Raw genomic sequence first — 17,163 nt, forward strand, 5'->3', positions numbered from 1 at the left:
ATTCAATTGCATAAAAAGAACAAGAAAGGGATCCAGAAAGTCAATTCGTTAGCCTCTGGAAAAAGAAACACCTTTACCTCTCTATCTTGGCCTCATGCTTCATAGTCAAACTGGCAGCGCTGATGTCATTGATAAACTCTTTCGCTTGGAGTTGAGTATTTCATACAGCAGGGTAAAATCCGTTCTAAATGCTACGACCAGCTCAATGTGTGAGCATTTTGAAAAACATGGTTTTGTCTGTCTCCCAAGTGTTGCAAATAATGTCTTCACATGTGCAGCAATAGACAACGTTGAGCATGACTCGTCGTCGAACTCATCTATCAGCGATTTTCACGGCACTTCCATATCTTTAATTCAATACGTGCCCGAGGACACGGAACTTACGGAGTCTGTAAAACTTGACTTGAACTTCCAATCAAGAACAACACATCTGCCCGAAAATTATATGACATTGCCACCGACTCCAAAATTCAGAAGTGAAGTTCCAATGACTACGGTAAATACCGATCTGCAAAAGGTAGCAACCGAAATGTCTCCTGAGCTACTCAAATGGTTGAATGATAGAAGAAGCTTTGCGGGATGGGAAGGATTAATACCGTTGGTTCCCTACTTCTCCAAGAAAGAGTTCAATTCCACGAGAAACAAATGTACGACAATCTTGCTTCCAATTATTTATGAAGGCATCAACTCGTCATCGGCTGTACGACATGCAACAAATATTGTATCTGCCATTGTTCGTAAGGTTAATCCGAACCAAACCCCGGTCATCACAGCTGACCAACCAGTTTACGCCTTGCTGAAGTCTCTTCAATGGGCCATGCCGGATAAATATGGAGAAGACAAAATCATAGTCATGTTAGGTGGTCTCCATATAGAAATGGCCCTGCGTCTGCGATAGGTACATGGGTAGAAGGAAGTGGATGGACTGACAACCTTGTTGAAGCTCGTGTCACAACATCGGGAAGAGCAGAAACATTATTAAAAGCGTTGTATCTCAAGAGAACACGATACGCTCACGAGATAACAATAGTTACTCTTCAGATCTTGTTAGAAAGAGCCTACCAAAATCGGAACGAAGACGAAGACGTATTACTTGGAAACTGGACTCAGCAAAGGTCAGAAGAGTCGGCTCAGTTTGTGTACTGCAAGGCCATCATGGTGCTAGAATGTCTTGTACGCACTGTCGATGTGTAAAAATGCACGAACTTTGCACTTTACTTTGTAGTTGTGAGGGTCAATGCAGAAATTAAGTTTAATCTTACAAACTTGTCACTTTGTTTAAAGTTTACATTGTTTTCAATAGTTGTGACTTCCGCGTTAATAATCCATATGGACTGTACATGTTTTCATTGTGAGAAACTGTTGTAAATATCTGTTACCCTTCCTAAAAAAGAAAAGCTTTTCTTTTTCTTCATTTTTACCAATCAGTAAAAAGAGGGTATTGGATCCACTGAAAGATGTAAATAACTATTTTTATTTTCATATTCACTCTTTTGTGGTATAATTTATAATTAAAGATGAATCACTCATAAAAAAATTATGCAGGCATGCAACATTGCAATTGATGTAATGTGTATTTACTTGAGTTAACGCCTAGGGATGCGCTCGAGTCGAGTCGAGACAGAATTTTCCAGACAAAATTCGAGTCGAGACAGCCCTTCCAATAGGAAACTATATATTTTTCGAGTCGAAACATCACTTTTACAGCACATTTTCGAGACGAGACAGTCTCAAATCTTGTCTCGTGCGCATCCCTATTAACGCCTCTTATAATAACAGAAATATCATTGCAAAATATATTAAGCCAACAGCAACCATTTCAAAACTGATTTTTTATCCCCTTCCACGTTGTCATCGCCATAACCCATTTAAAATCGAATAAAATTTTTGTAGCTTATTTCATGCTCTTTCAAATGGAACAGCTGGAAGACTCAATTAAATGATTGGTAACGGAGTTAAGTGTATTTAAGCAAACCTGTGTTTTTAATCCCGGCGGCCATTTTAATGACGTCAACATAGGAGTTTAGCGTGTTAAATGAAGTGTCTCCCAGGTATTTTAAAATTATTTACTATGTATATAAATACTGTGTAATATTTGGGACTGGTATATGGAAGTGAGGTATTTTGTCTGAATTTGTCGCTATCTGTTAGAAGCCGTGACCGCCATTTTAGTAATGTAATTAACACGTTTATATGTGATATTTCAGTTATTTATGGACCGATTTTCTTCGTTAATAGCTCATTTTAAAGGTAATGAAATTATCAATAGAACACGTTACCAAAGTGTTTCGTCTAAAACGAAGGCTTTCGGAGTTATTTTGTATTTTTCTTCAATAAATACTCATTAATTTATTAAATTCTTAAATAACTCTGAAACGGTTAATTTTAGAGGAAATATTTTGGTGACATGTTTTATTGCAAATTTAAATTCCTTTAAAATGAGGCAATTTTGAAGAAAATCGGTCCATAAATAACGAAGATACGGCTTATTTTTTGAATCGAGCTGTCCGCCATTTTGATGACGTCATCACATGAGTTCCGGACGTCAGATCAAGTGTCTCCCGGCGAATTCTTGTCCTTTGGTAAACATATAAGAAATGTGTAAAATTGCAGACTGGTAGCCGGAAGTGAAATATTTTGGTGGTTTCTGACACTAACTCCATGCACTATACTACAGAGAAGCGATGATGAAAAATTATTTTTATTTTTAGCTTTTTATTTTTAACGCTACTCTTCCTATTTCTCGTTTCTTTTTGTTTTATCCTTCCTTATTTTTTATTTCTGGTCTCGAAGGGGGGGTCCGGACCCCCCGGACCCACCCCTTGGCTACGTGCCTGCTATCTGTCCTCGCTGCTTCCTTCAGGCGTTATTCAGCGTGCCTCGGCGGCTAGCTTCTGCATAGCAAAACTCACGAGTGTAATATGCATGACTCACTGTGTAACGCAGTGTTGCAATAACTTCGTTTGTCGTTAACAAATATTGTGCTTTTGCTGTCTTGAATATGAATAAAACTGGTTGTGGAAAAAAAATAACTGAATACGAATCTGCTAAAAGTCTACATATATCGTTTAATATTGTAGTCTCAATATGGTCTCTCATCCCAAAACTTGTGATTGTTTTCACATGACACATTTGGGGAGAGGGGGAGTTGTGTAAGTCACAATATTTTGGTATTCGGGATATTACTGATATGTTGTTCAGATCTTGGAACGTTAGGTGATAACGCTTGCAATTATTACTTTGCTGTTTTATGGCTGTTTGTATTCGTCATTCTTATTATGTAAGCGTCTATTTGTCATCTCGTTGATTTGAATGGAAGCAGCACACTCTCAGTTCCGGGAGCATATCTCTCCCTCTCCCTCTCTCTCTCTCTCACACACACACACACGCACACACACACACACTCACACAGGTGTACATTTACTTTTCTGACAGATAATACACTTCTCCAAGATATAGTTGCACGCCCGATTTTTTAAGATTGTAAGAAATCCCTTACGATTGTAAGTTTGGCAACACCGCTGTCGACGTGATGGTAGGAGAAATGAAAAAAATAACGAGACTTCCCAACACAGCTCACAGATTGCTGTTTAAAATACTCAGTTCTCTTTTTATAACTTAATGTAATGATACATTTGGAACATCCTAGTACTCGGTAAATGCAGAAAACTTGGTTGTAAGTAAAGCACAAACGCTTTTCGACCACAATATTCGTTAAGAAAGGGAGGGAGAGTTGTTAAGAAATTCGTTCTGTATTTATGCAATAGGAATGGAGTTTCTTAGTATTTTCGATAACCATGCGACCTAAGTTCTTAGTTTCTGTGCGGACTTAGTACTTTTGAACCTGGTTCGAGTCCCACTCGATGCTCTTGCTCTTTTGATTTTGTAATTTTTTATTTATTTTTGTCGTATACTTTTATAGTATATGTATAACAAGGAGGTGATGGACAACTTTCTATTTTATCCAAAAATAAGAAGGTGTAAATATAGAATATCCTTTTCTATATAGAATATCCAAAAAGTAAAAAAAAGAAAAAGACCCTTTTCTATATAACCCATTGTGATTCCTTCTTGGTGCAAATTACTTCTTGCATCGATCCGTAAGATTTTCGTAAACTTCAAAATAGATCCGGAGTTTTAGTGTCCAGAAGATCACTATCAGCCCTAATACCTCCTTCGTCACTACCAGAACGCAGTTCATATTATTATTATTATTATTATTACTATTATTATCATTATTATTATTATTATTATTATTATTATTATTATTATTATTATTATTATTATTATTATTATTATTATTATTATTATACGCTTGTTTAGCGTGGGAGACCCTGATCGACTCCCGGCAGGAGGTCATGTGGTTTGAGGCTTACGTTAAGCTGCAGGTACACTTCTCATATAGCCTCACTGTTGAAAGGGGCGCTAAACTCAAAATCAAATATTATTATATGCGTCTTTGGTGTGGGAGACCCGAGTTCGACTCCCGGCAGGAGTTCATGTGGTTCAGGGCCTACGTTAAGCGGTAGGTTCTCGAGGGTCGTAACTTGTGGGGAGCATCGGGCAAGTGTCCCTTCCAGAGAAGCTCCCCGCCGTTCGATGGAGGCCCATGTTGAGGTAAATTGTTTTTACTCTATATACCATACGAAATAATATGTATTAGTATGGCTTTGAGATTTGTCAATGTTGTACCCATAATTTAAATGTATGAAACGGGCTCAGGGGCGCAACTAATGGAACCGCAGACCTTGCCGTGTGGGAGGGCCCACACTCTCCGGGGGTTCATAAAGAGTAGGAGTAAGATGGAAAGAGAGGGCCCAAGAATCAGAAAAACAACTTTTCTATGGGACCCTAATACACGTCTTAATGCTTGCTCCCCCCCTCCCTGAAACAATCTAATATACATCGCTGGTTACCCCTATGGACTGTATGTTGTTTCTTGGTGTATCAGAACCATTTTTGATAGGTTTTCACGACAACCTCACATTTTTTACTTAAACGTCTTAATAGTTCTCAATAGTATCACATTTGCTAGATTCTATCTCACAAGAATGTCCTCAGCTTCATGAAGCCTTGGTCATTATCTTACCCCGAACAATCTCTCATGAGTATTTTGCGAGTGGAGATGAGGTGTTTTCTCTACGGCTTTCAAATCAGTATTTTTCAAGTTCCAAGTAGTGGTTTTGTGAACGGCTAGAGCAGCTCGGCTCCCGGCTCAGTCACTACCGCGCCGAAGTGAGAAGTGAGCCGAGCCAACAGCTCATCCAACCGTGCCGGCTCGAGTCGATGATTCATTCCAATTGAGCCGGCTTGAGCCCATCGCTTACCTGAGCTGAGCCGAACCGAGCTGATGGCTCACCCCAACCGAGCAGGCTCGAGCCGATGGGTCACCTGAGGCGAGCCGAACCGAGCAGGTAGCTCATCTCAACCGACCGCGCCGAAGTGAGAAGTGAGCCGAGCCAACAGCTCATCCAACCGTGCCGGCTCGAGTCGATGGTTCATTCCAATTGAGCCGGCTTGAGCCAATCGCTTACCTGAGCTGAGCCGAACCGAGCTGATGGCTTACCCCAACCGAGCAGGCTCGAGCCGATGGCTCACCTGAGCCAAGCCAAACCGAGCCAATGGCTCATTCCAATCATCCCGACTCGAGCTGTTGGCTCAGTTGAACCGAGCCAGAGTTCAAGCGGCGCCGGTGGCTCAGGGCTTGAGCCGAGCCGGTTGTCACCACTATTTCCAACTCGATAAAGTTTTTGCATAACTATCGTAAAGAACTAATCGATTTAAGCAGTGCTTAGTAGTTTACATCGGTTCAGGTGAATAGGGCCATGGTGTTCATGCCCCTTCTTTGGTTATGACCCGAGTACTCTAAATTATATCCTTAACTTTAACAGTTTTCTGAGCATACAGAAAACCAACTGAGAAAGGTGATAAATATCCTTATATCGCTTGTTGAAATCAAGGAACGCAAGATCGCCTAGAGTAGACACGAGAGGCACACGTAGAAGGCAAGTATATACTATAGTCACCATTTGCGAACATTATTTTAATATGAGCAGTGATCGGAAAGTTACTTTCCAAAAGTAGCTGCTCTACAGCTAAATTATAAAAATTGTAGCTCGCTACAACTATTAGCTAGTTTTTCAGAAACGTATTCGCTACTTAAGCTCTTGTCACAAATACAGTTTACTTGGCATCATATGTCATAGCATCTACATGCGTAACTGAACTAAATGTTTGGTTAAAATATTACATAAAAGCTTTGTATGTCAATTTGCATTTCACAGTAAAGTATGCAGTTTGTGTGCTCTTTTGAAAGTATATATATATATATATATATATATATATATATATATATATATATATATATATATATATATATATATATATATATATATATTACCCCTCCCCCAAAAATGTATATGCTTTCGCTGCTAGAATGACATGTAGGCCTATTTTAAGAGTCATTACTATCCTTTTGACCGACCGTCAGTACGCAATTTATTTCAGAAAATTTTCTTGTAATATTGTTGCAAAATAATTGGAGATAGAAATAAGAAAACAATCGTATTTTCTCCCTATCATCATATAAAAAATTACTAAAAATTGTGAGGAAATGCTGGAGTTTGTCTATGATTTGGGAAAGTTACACTTAAGATCGTCCTATAGCTATCCGTTTTTATTTGTTTCTTTGAAACAGTAATACAGTATATGTGTGATATGCGAGTATCGAATATATAAGGAAACCGTATGTGTAAAGAAAATATGAAGCAGAACTACTCTTATACTTTTTCTTGCATTGTATGAAAAATATATGGCATGAATTAGCATTTTTCTATCAAGCATTACAGCGTAGTCAGAACACTAAGACGTGATCGTTTAAATAAGGGCGGGGTAGTTTTTTTGGGGGGGTAACTTAAATTCACTTTACACTCACATATACATACAACAATAATTGCAAGTTTCATGGGATTGGGATCCTCCTAGCCACCCTCTATCTACGAATTTAATTTCAGCCTACCCATTTCAAAACTTCACGCTACGTTACTGAATAACTGTAATAAATATAACTGAATATCATGCAACAGTAAGGCATATAATAAACCAATTTTTAGGATATGCAGAGGTAAATATAAAAGCTTTGCTACAAAAATCCCTACAGAGACCATAATTCAATGAGCTCTGAAATACAAAGTAACAAAAAATCTATAAGATTCAGTCTACATAGCAATTGTTACTTAAAGAATTGTCATGCACTATTTCGAGAATCGAGACAAGACGGGAAATGTTTACGATACTTTTCGTCTCGATTCTCATCTCCAAAGCGAGACGAAAATTTTGAGTTAGCCTTGTCCCGTCACGAATGTAAAGTTTTAATTCTAATGTTATTTTGTTTGTTTTAGAAACGAGATGAGAAATTCCTCTTCTCGTGGGCAACATTAAACCAAACCGAAATATTCTTTCCAAATGTCACGTTTCTGCTTGTAATGGGATGACCTGAGCGATAATTAGCTCCTAGCTTTTAATCTTCTACAAGATAATAATAATTATTATTAGTTTATTATTTTTACTATTATTATTTCTGAAGATTTGGTAGTTCAAGTGTTGAAAAATCCGAGTATTCAAATATCTGAATATAATAAAACGTATGTCATCGCCGATCAATCGCCATCAAAAATCCTAAACTAAAAAAAATGCGACGTGTATTCGCACGAGCACGTTGACCACTGAACCGCGATCGCTACGCGGTAAACGATTCGTCTTTATTCTGGTTACGTTAGGTTTCTTTGTCTCCACTTGCAAACTTGTATGTTATATTTCTCCGATTCAAAATGTCTTTCGTATTTCTTTTATGATGTCGGCAAAGTTTACGTTAATAACTTGAGTTGTTCTTAAACCGTTGGTTCACAAGTTTGTTTTTTCCCCACACGAAACTACAAATATGACAGATTGAATTCTCATACTCTCCATTTCTTTCAAAGCAGTCGCCATTACCTGGTCAAAGACTTATTTCCGCCACGATTCATATTAACCAAAATAAATTCATTTTTCGGAAGCGGAACTTTCACTTTCTGGATTTCGGAAAATTATGGAATTCAGTTATACTCCGGAATTCAGAAGAATTCCGGAACTCGGAAAGAATCCGGAATTTAGAAAATTCCGGAATTGAGAAAAACTCCGGATTTCGAAAAAATCCGGATTTTTTTCGAATTCTGGAATGTTAACGAAATCAGAAATTTCAAAATTCCGGATTTTCCGAATTCCGGAATTATTCCAAAATCGGAATTTTCCGAATTCCGGAATTTGTCCGGTTTTACTTTCGGGAGTCCGGAAAGTAAAAATTCCGGAATTGGCCATCCCTAGTTTGTACACAACCTTTCAGAACACTAAGCTAGTAGCTGTCTACAAGCAAACAAGTAATGCAAAGCATTTTGTATCCTGCAATACGTCATGTATTAAAATCCGATAGCAGTGTCAGTATCTTACCAGAAATTGCATGTATCTAGCTACTGGAAGCTGAGGTATGATGAATTGTATTGTGTCTTATCTTTTTGTGTCTCATACAATACGGCAAACCACTGAATATCTAAATGGCTTTCGTTAAATCCAAGTTGTAGTACTCACAGTTACATCCATTTGTTTCTATATGATCGTGTTAGTAAAGCTTACTATATGATAGAGTTAGTAAATCTTTCTCTGCTTTCCCGTAAAGTTGTGATACGATCTACTAACAGGATACAGAACCAAATACCAATTTAACCAAGTTGTTGTATTACTACATATCTGCTTCCGCCTCTGTCAACTCTGGTCGATCTCGTTGACGCGACATATTTGTTTTTTTATACCCCTTTCTTCGTTTACTGAACTAAACAGTAACTATTCTGAAATATAGTACTGCCCATGCCTCGTAGATAAATATTTCTGATGCCAATAGTTTCCGTTTTGTCCAAGGAATGTTCTTTCTCTTATTCCCAGCATGACCCTTATATTAAATTATATGAAGATCATGTAGGTATAAATACGTCATGTTTTACATAGAATGTAGGTTTAACTCTTCCAGCCAAAAAGGAACATGTAATTATAGTATACAACTCACAGAAGTGATAGCTGGTTATACTGTGGTCGTTATCTCTAAAGACACAGGGGGCGAGCATTGTCCTTCCCGCTGGTCTAGTGGTTAGCACGTGCGCCTTTGGTGTATGGTGCCCCGGGGTCGATTCCCGACCGGAGAGCATTAATAATTTTTAACTATTCTCGATTTTTCTGTGTTCATGTCCGTATCGTTATAAGTTATTAGAAAAAGCAAGTTAAACGACTGAAGCAAGTAAGATTAGCAATAAGTAAGTTACTGAAACACGTTCGGTGAGTCAGTTAAAAAAAAGAGCACTGGTCTTTCGGACCGTTCATGCGAGTTCGAATCTATCTTGGCTTGATTTTTTATCCATTTAAGAGAAAGTATTTTTCTTTTCGCTACAGGTAGTCACCCTTTTCGTATTTTTCGCCGTCCTTCACAGTTAAAGTAACTGGCTATTCTTATTCTTTCAACAAATGATAGATCTTCTCTTTGGTTTCATGTCAAATATGCACACGTAATGAAAAGACGCTGTTGATAATAATAATAATAATAACAATAATAATAATAGTATGAAATATTACTAGCTAACTCGTGTGTGTTTTTCGACAATATAATTTTATATTATTATGTGGAAATAAGTAAGGCTGGCTAGCGCCCCCCCCCTAATTTTTTCGATGCGCCTTATGGGTCCACGGTGTCCAACGTTGGTCCCATCACTCTACAATTTCCCGTTCTCTCGATATAAATTGCTAATATTTTGTTTGTAAGGCAGAGCGTTACATTACGTTGCAATCATTACGTTTGAAGAAGAATTGAGGAAGATATTGCCTTGCCACAAACAACACCTATTATTATTATTATTATTATTATTATTATTATTATTATTATTATTATTATTATTATTATTATTATTATTTATAATGTTGTTATTGTTTTACTTACCACTAATGTTGCCTGCCTTTATTTGCAATGCAATGTGTTAGTAAAGAGCAAATCAAATAACACTCCTCGCCATCACGCTCCCGAGCTCGAAATACATGATTTATAGTTCTCTGTGTTAGGGGAAAGCACATTTATTATATTATTCTTTCAAATAACACGTTTCACAAGTTACTTCACTTTCAATGTGTAATTTCATATCATCACTAATAATCATCTTGTTCCGATAGGGAATACCCCCCTGCAAAAAAAAGCCTGAATGTAGCGAAAGGGCGTGAACCTTCTTTAGGCGATTAATCGGATCCAATATTTCAATAAAAGAGAATAAGTCAATGCACACAAATATTTCAGTAAAAGAGGAAAAGTTACTCAAACTTTCTGAATACCTATTTAGGGCGAATTTGGTTCCTTTGGAACTTTTTAAGAGTTTGAAGGGCCGCCAGTTTGAACATTTTTATTTGATTATTCTGGTTAACGAACTCATCAAGATATTTCAACAATTAATGTTTATGCCAAGTTTCGTCTCAATCCGCTAAAAATAAGGGTGGTTATGGCATTCACAAATAGCATTATATATATACACACAGATAGGTAGATAAATAGACACACAGAGGGAGAGAGAAAAAGTGTTTTGCTCCCTTCTCCCACCTGGGCTGCGTCACAGCTAAACCGGGCCTCTTTGCAAAACACCAAGATCACGGCGTGGCGAACGTTTAGTTGTCGGCGTATTTGTTGTATTTGGGTTTTCTGTTCCCACTTCGACAATTTTTAGTCTTTTTTCTCCGTTTAACAGCTGTTTCTGGCTTTCTCTTTCGGTGTCGGCCTTTATTTACACTATGCACTATTCGTATTCACCGCTTGTGCCCCTCTACAGTGTCTTATTCAGGTTAGACTTTTCCTTTTGCCCCGCAGTAAACATTTGATTGATTTAATTCTCATACTCTCCACGGATGGAGCGCAGGATTGCCAGACTCGAAAAATAGGTGTACATTTACTTTCCTGACAGATAATACCTATCCTACCTATTAGGCAACTGCGGTTCGTAAAACATGGCTTTTGTAAAAAAATAAAAATAAAAAATAAATAAATAAATAAAAGTACAAAAGAAAACACAGTAAGACAAAAACTGTATTTGTAAGGGATTTACGATGTCAAAAATAGTACGTGCGTGGTAAATAATTAAAACAAAGAAAGACACTAAAGATTTCAGAGATCGTGTAATATTCGTACCTGTAGGAAATTCAGAGAAGATGCCCAAAATGACATTCATCAACCTGCACACATGCATTTGTATGTTGTAGCAAAGAGCAGCGCACACATACAAATGTGCAAATGCACTGGTTGTTGCAGTAAAGTGTCATAGGGGGTTTGTACTCGTTGTTGTAATGTATTCACATCAGATACCGGGGTAGCATAAATAATATTTTTAAAGATGTCTCGATAGGTAAAAACCAAGTGGGTTGAAATCTGGTGAAGGGGCAAGCCATGGCATAGGTTCGCAACGCTCAATCCACTTGTCAACAAACATGGTACTCAAATACTCGAGCACCGGATGACACAAATAAGTTGGGGCAACATCATGCATGAATAATGCCAAAAGAACATCCTGAAGAAGGGTAGGAAGTGCCTCCTGCAAAAGAGTCACATAAAGGGGCCCGGTAAGCCGTTGTAGGAGAACAAATGGTCTAATAAGATAATCTCCACAGGTTAAGCTAAACTGTTGCTGGTGATGCCATTGTGTCCTTTCGTATGGATTATCCACAAACCATAGATAGTTGTTACGGAAAGTGTGGATGCCATCCTTTCTAAATTTGGCTTATCTGTAAACAAAATGGAGGAGATTAAACCTACTGAATTAAGGATCAAATCTAGGAACTTACGACAAAAGTTCATCCTGGGACTAAAATCCATTGCAGATGGACGTTGCATCCGTTGTAAGTGATAGGGGTAAAAAGAGTTCACATGTATGATTGACAACCCTGTCCAATGGCTGACATTATAACGACGGGCAAGTTCACAACCCGATTGTACTATCTCACTGCACAAATTACTTCAACAGACAATATAGGTATGTTCTTCGCTAGAGCCGTCTCTTGCTGGCAAAGCGAGTCTCTCTGGTAAGAACTCTATGCATAGGCGTAACCTGGAGACCTCTCACGGAAAGACAATTGATAGATATAAATAATTTTGAACCCGAAATGATCATATGAAGCATTCAAATTGAGCATCGTGTATGCATCTGATACTACTACTACTATTAATAATAATAATATATAGGTAACCAAGAAAGTTTTGTTGCTTTTTCACCCACTAGTTTCAAATATCGATATGTCATCTAAGACGTACCTGGAAGAACAAAAATAGTTCCCATCAGCATCGACACCTTCTGGAAACGTTCTGGAAGACCATGGATACCATCGCGTTGAACTTGGTGGTCCGTGAAGCGAATATATCAAGTGCAGTTTGCACCTCTGCTAGGGAATTGAACTGGCGTCCTCTTAAGATGATTGTCCAATGAATGGGACAGGTGATAATTGGACGGTTCAATGTCAAGGGAGTGTGGTAAATTCAATAGTGTTTCACATCCAAGGCGTAGAATCGTGTCCGAGATTATCCTAGCCATGTGGAACTTAGCGTTGTCCCATAACAGGAGGACCCCTTTGCGATTCAGAAATGCTGGCTCCAGAGTTTTGAGTTTTTTTTCTGAACACGGCTCAACTACTGACAGTACGTAGTTGCATTGATGCTCTGACCAGCAGATAGCAGTTCCCGATGCATGATACCGCGAGCAGTCCACCAAATACACAAGACCACCTTCTTCTGGTGCAGTGCCGATTTCGGCTGTTGTGGAACAGGTTAATGGGGTGCTAACCAATGATGAGGGCGCCGTGGAGCTTCATACAGGACCCATTTTTCATCATACGTTTCTCTCTGTCAATACCCTGTCCAGAAATGGCTCCTTCCTCAGACGAGACAGCAAAGAAACACTCGTGTCTGCTCGCATTGCCTTCTAGCGCGGAGTCAAAGTATATGTGACACATCGACCTAATTTGTAGTGCTTCGCAAGTAGATGGAGGTGCTGCCGAATGATTTCTCCACACACTGAATTGTAGTCCCATTTCCTCACATGTCTGGCCACTGTTCGCCTCAATTGCTGCCTGGAGATCTTCATTTTGTACATGTGTTGGTCTTCCGGCACGTGTCTTCGAGTGTTTCGTCACCGTCTTTAAACTTGGTAAAGCACCACTGCATTGTCCGCGTGGTCACGACACCCTCACCAGAGGCCAAGCATATCTTTCGCCCCTCTGCAGCGATGTTTGACCGCAGTTTGAACTCGTATAGCATACACGCCCTTATGATGCTCTGTGGAAGTTCCATGTTCACTCTGCCCTTACGCAAGTTCATGGTGTAACTGAACTACCATAACCAGGTAGTATGTTGGATATACCCACACCATCTTCGCCGTATCTCCATTCGCATTCAACTCACGATGTGAGGGTCAGTGCAACACAACCCTCCACAAAATGTGACAGAACTTTCTTGGTTACCTTTATAATAATAATAATAGAATTATTATTTTGTTTGTGTTCTTGTAGAAGTGTGCATAGTCTTTATTATCAAAAGTGTCTGAATTGAATTACGCATTGAGTAACAAAACCCAACGCCTTTTTCCACGAATTCCGCCATTTTCTTGTTTTGGAGATCGCTGTAAAACGCAATTTTTAGAAGCGATACTGTCCTTCCTGCATTACCATCGGTCCAAGAAACCACCTCGTTTGTGATATATTCTGTCGCATACATTGCTGCACGACGTTACAGTGGGAATTCCCATTTGCACGTTTCAATCGATCATTCAGTACGAACGCTAAACGTAACCAGGTCATTTTACGTTTGTACGTATTAGTAATTTTCACGTCCCCTACTGCATCTCATTTAGTGAATCCCCTTCTCTCTTTGGGGAATCCCCTTGTGCAAGTCTCTCTGCTTCTTTCTGTTTGCGCCATAATTTTGGTGGGGCATGACTTTCTTTACATCCTTTTGACCCGACGTCAATATCTCTATTTGTTCGGCCGATATTGCACTTAGAAGGAGGAGGCCGGCGAAAAGTTGCACCTCCACGTGAGCCCCTTGTTCCCCGCCAGAGACGCCCGTGACTGTAGAATCATGTTTGAATTATTTCTGTCACTCAAAAAACTGGGAGGCCTAGGCCACCTGGTCGCAGACTAGATTCGTTTCATTGTCCCTTCCCTTTACCCCGAGGAGTCCGTCCTGGATCCGCATCTGTTGGTCAAATATATCCTCCAACACTTAATATTGTTATTAATTCGTATCGTGCAGCTTGTTGCATTGCGCTTGAAGATATTGCATTTTGTACTGTAATTAATCTTTATGTTCTCGTTGTTCATTTTTCCCTAACTTGTACGACGCCCAAGGCTCTTAATGTACACTAATAAATATGGCATACAACTATTCATCGATATATCACTTCTATTTTAATACAATTTTATTGAGAAATCTAAGTGTTGTATGCATTGGCTTAGTGAAAGCACTTATGGTTTTATATAACTGTGGAAATATTCCGTGCATACTGCGGAGAAAGATTGGAGGAAGTCCGCATTATACATACAGTAAATACGATATTTCGATAATTAGCTAATAGCACTACAAGTAGGAAAATAATAACATATTTAAGTATATTCATAGAATATAACTATCTATTGCAGTATTGTTTAATTTTTTATGAATATTTACACGCTCATATGAATTTTGTAGCTTGACTTTCCTGGAGTCCGAGTACAGTCCATAGAAGTGCAAAGTGGAAGAAATCGAAAGAACTCCTTCGCAACTTTCTGGCAACAAAGTGACATTGACTTAGCTTCTGGGGTTGATTTTATGCGACAAGGCCAAGTAATTGTCAGATTCACTCATCTTCAACATGAGTCTTTTACTTATAACTTTACGGTGAGTAGATCCTATAAAAAAGTTTTCATTTGAGTGAAGTAGCTTATTATTTGACGATAATATAATTTGGCAGTAAGTTATCCACTGTAAGGAAAGAAATTTAATTTTCACATTTTTTAAATAATATTGGTTTAAAGTTTCTTTTTATTGATGGGAGTGTAGGGTGAAGAAGAAACCTTCAATTAAATTCCTGTTTTATTCGTAATTTCTCGAAATTAATGCTCAAGGTCAATCATTATAATCGTAAATTATCTTAGAAGCCAGAATGTAGAAAGGAAAATAACAATAATGAAAAACTTTGGCTCCTCGTAACAATAAAATTATTCATTCTGATGTAGATGCTTATTGTGGTTCTTACTCAGAACTCCAAAATCTACGGTATTAATTTTAACAAACTTGATCTGAACCGATAGAGTCTTTGTGTTTTAATTTAAACTAAGGATATCATAAGCTAAAATGTGCGTTTTATTTACTAGACATTGTGTTCTGCTAACATAACAGAATTCTGCTAACATTCGTTTTCTGTGTGTGCACAATATTTATGTACTGTATCATAGTTGTACATACATCTGGGTCAGTAACTTTAATTATTTTTCTAACAAAACATATACTATTACATGATGCTTACTTACGTACTAATTTCTTTTAGGTGGAAAATACAACAGGGAAAGATTTGCAAGGTACTGTAAGGATTTTCTTGGGTCCTAAGCAGAATGAAGAAGGTCGTGCATTTTCTTTTAACGACCAAAAGAACTTAATGATCGAGCTGGATAAATTTGTTATCAGATGTAAGTTCAAAACATAAACTATATTTCAAACATGCAAACTCTAAAACAAAGTAATATCAAACTTTTTCACGGGCGATGAGCATTCTAGTTTTAAGCCACTATGTCTCTATGTTTATATATTTCATTTTTCCAAGATTGATTAAATTTAGTCAAAATAAGAGTTGAAGCAAAATTGAAATTCTTGGCGATTTTATTTGTTCAGCTTCGCTAAAAGTGCAGATAAACTAAAGAAATATTCCGAAGTAGCTAGCTGGTCTATTTTAACGAAAATAAACACAGTATCCTAACAAATTGACCTTTTGAACATTTTAACTCTAAATAGTAGAAAATAATGATTACTTTTCAGCAATTCATTAAAAGTATTATTGAGGTTACAATTATGAACTAATTCCTGCTTTGAAGTAAATGTGAAATAATTCACGTACTATAATTTATAAACTAAATAAAATTTAAAATTAAAATTTTGAATGTATCTTCTTATAGAGATGAAATTCAATCACATTTTACAAGTAAGTGGGAACTTTGAAAAGGGTAACGACATAAAGTTCATTATAATAATTTCAACTCATCATATTCGAAAACAATAATACTTCATGGAAAACCTACTTGAAGTACAGTCAATGGTATTTAAAAGTGAATTTGTTTATTGAAACTGGTCTAATAAACTTTTCAGAGCTAATTAAGATGAACTTGTTGAGTGCAAATTCAAATATTTGTTTTAGATGATGAAATAATTAATAGGATTCAACAAGGAAATTCGTCCTTAAATTTATTGTATTAATAGACAATAATTCTTGTCAATAGTTCTAACATATTAACAAAGGGTGTAATTGAAGCATATTTAAAGAAGGCAAGAACATACGGATCAAATAGTTCTACATATTAACAAAGGGTGTAATTGAAGCATATTTAAAGAAGGCAAGAACATACGGATAAAATTCACTTTGGTACATTTTCACCTTTGAGCATTTTTCAATTATCTTATTTGTCCAAATCCAAATAAGCCAAATAACTCGCTTACATTCTTCCGTATATGAAGGTGGAACTTGATATTGATTTGGACATACCTGAATTTCTTTAACTCTTAAATTTCTGAGTCATTGTACAGTGATACCAAGTACATTTAATTTAATTTTCCTCAGGTGAGTCGGTCCATTTTCAATATATGATAGACTTTTCGTAAGCAAGGATGAGGTTTAATGTGAGATTGAAACTACTAGTGCAAACTGAATTCAAAATTGGCTCAGGAGCGTGTCATTCAAATTCTAAGAAATTTCTTAATATGTTCCTGGACTGATCAATTCTTTCTTAATTGATACTTATTAAGACACAGTATTTTGTATTAACATCCTTGCCGCCACATTAATATAAAACTAGTTAGATGGAGGTGGTAATGAAGGT

General features: G+C 37.4%; 1 protein-coding gene across 1 annotated transcript in view; it reads left to right on the plus strand.

Annotated features, from left to right (window-relative positions):
- LOC145666539 (phenoloxidase 1-like) overlaps positions 1–17,163 on the plus strand; it is an 817,003-nt gene that overhangs the window by 718,917 nt on the left and 80,923 nt on the right. The window contains exons 10-11 of the mRNA XM_081733851.1: positions 14,786–14,974; positions 15,624–15,762. Coding sequence (XP_081589977.1) covers positions 14,786–14,974; positions 15,624–15,762 — 328 coding nt within the window. The remainder of the gene's footprint in view (positions 1–14,785; positions 14,975–15,623; positions 15,763–17,163) is intronic.

Source organism: Thermobia domestica, chromosome 12 (genome assembly GCF_964235325.1).
Source record: "Thermobia domestica chromosome 12, izTheDome1.hap1.1, whole genome shotgun sequence".
Classification (NCBI taxonomy): domain Eukaryota; kingdom Metazoa; phylum Arthropoda; class Insecta; order Zygentoma; family Lepismatidae; genus Thermobia; species Thermobia domestica.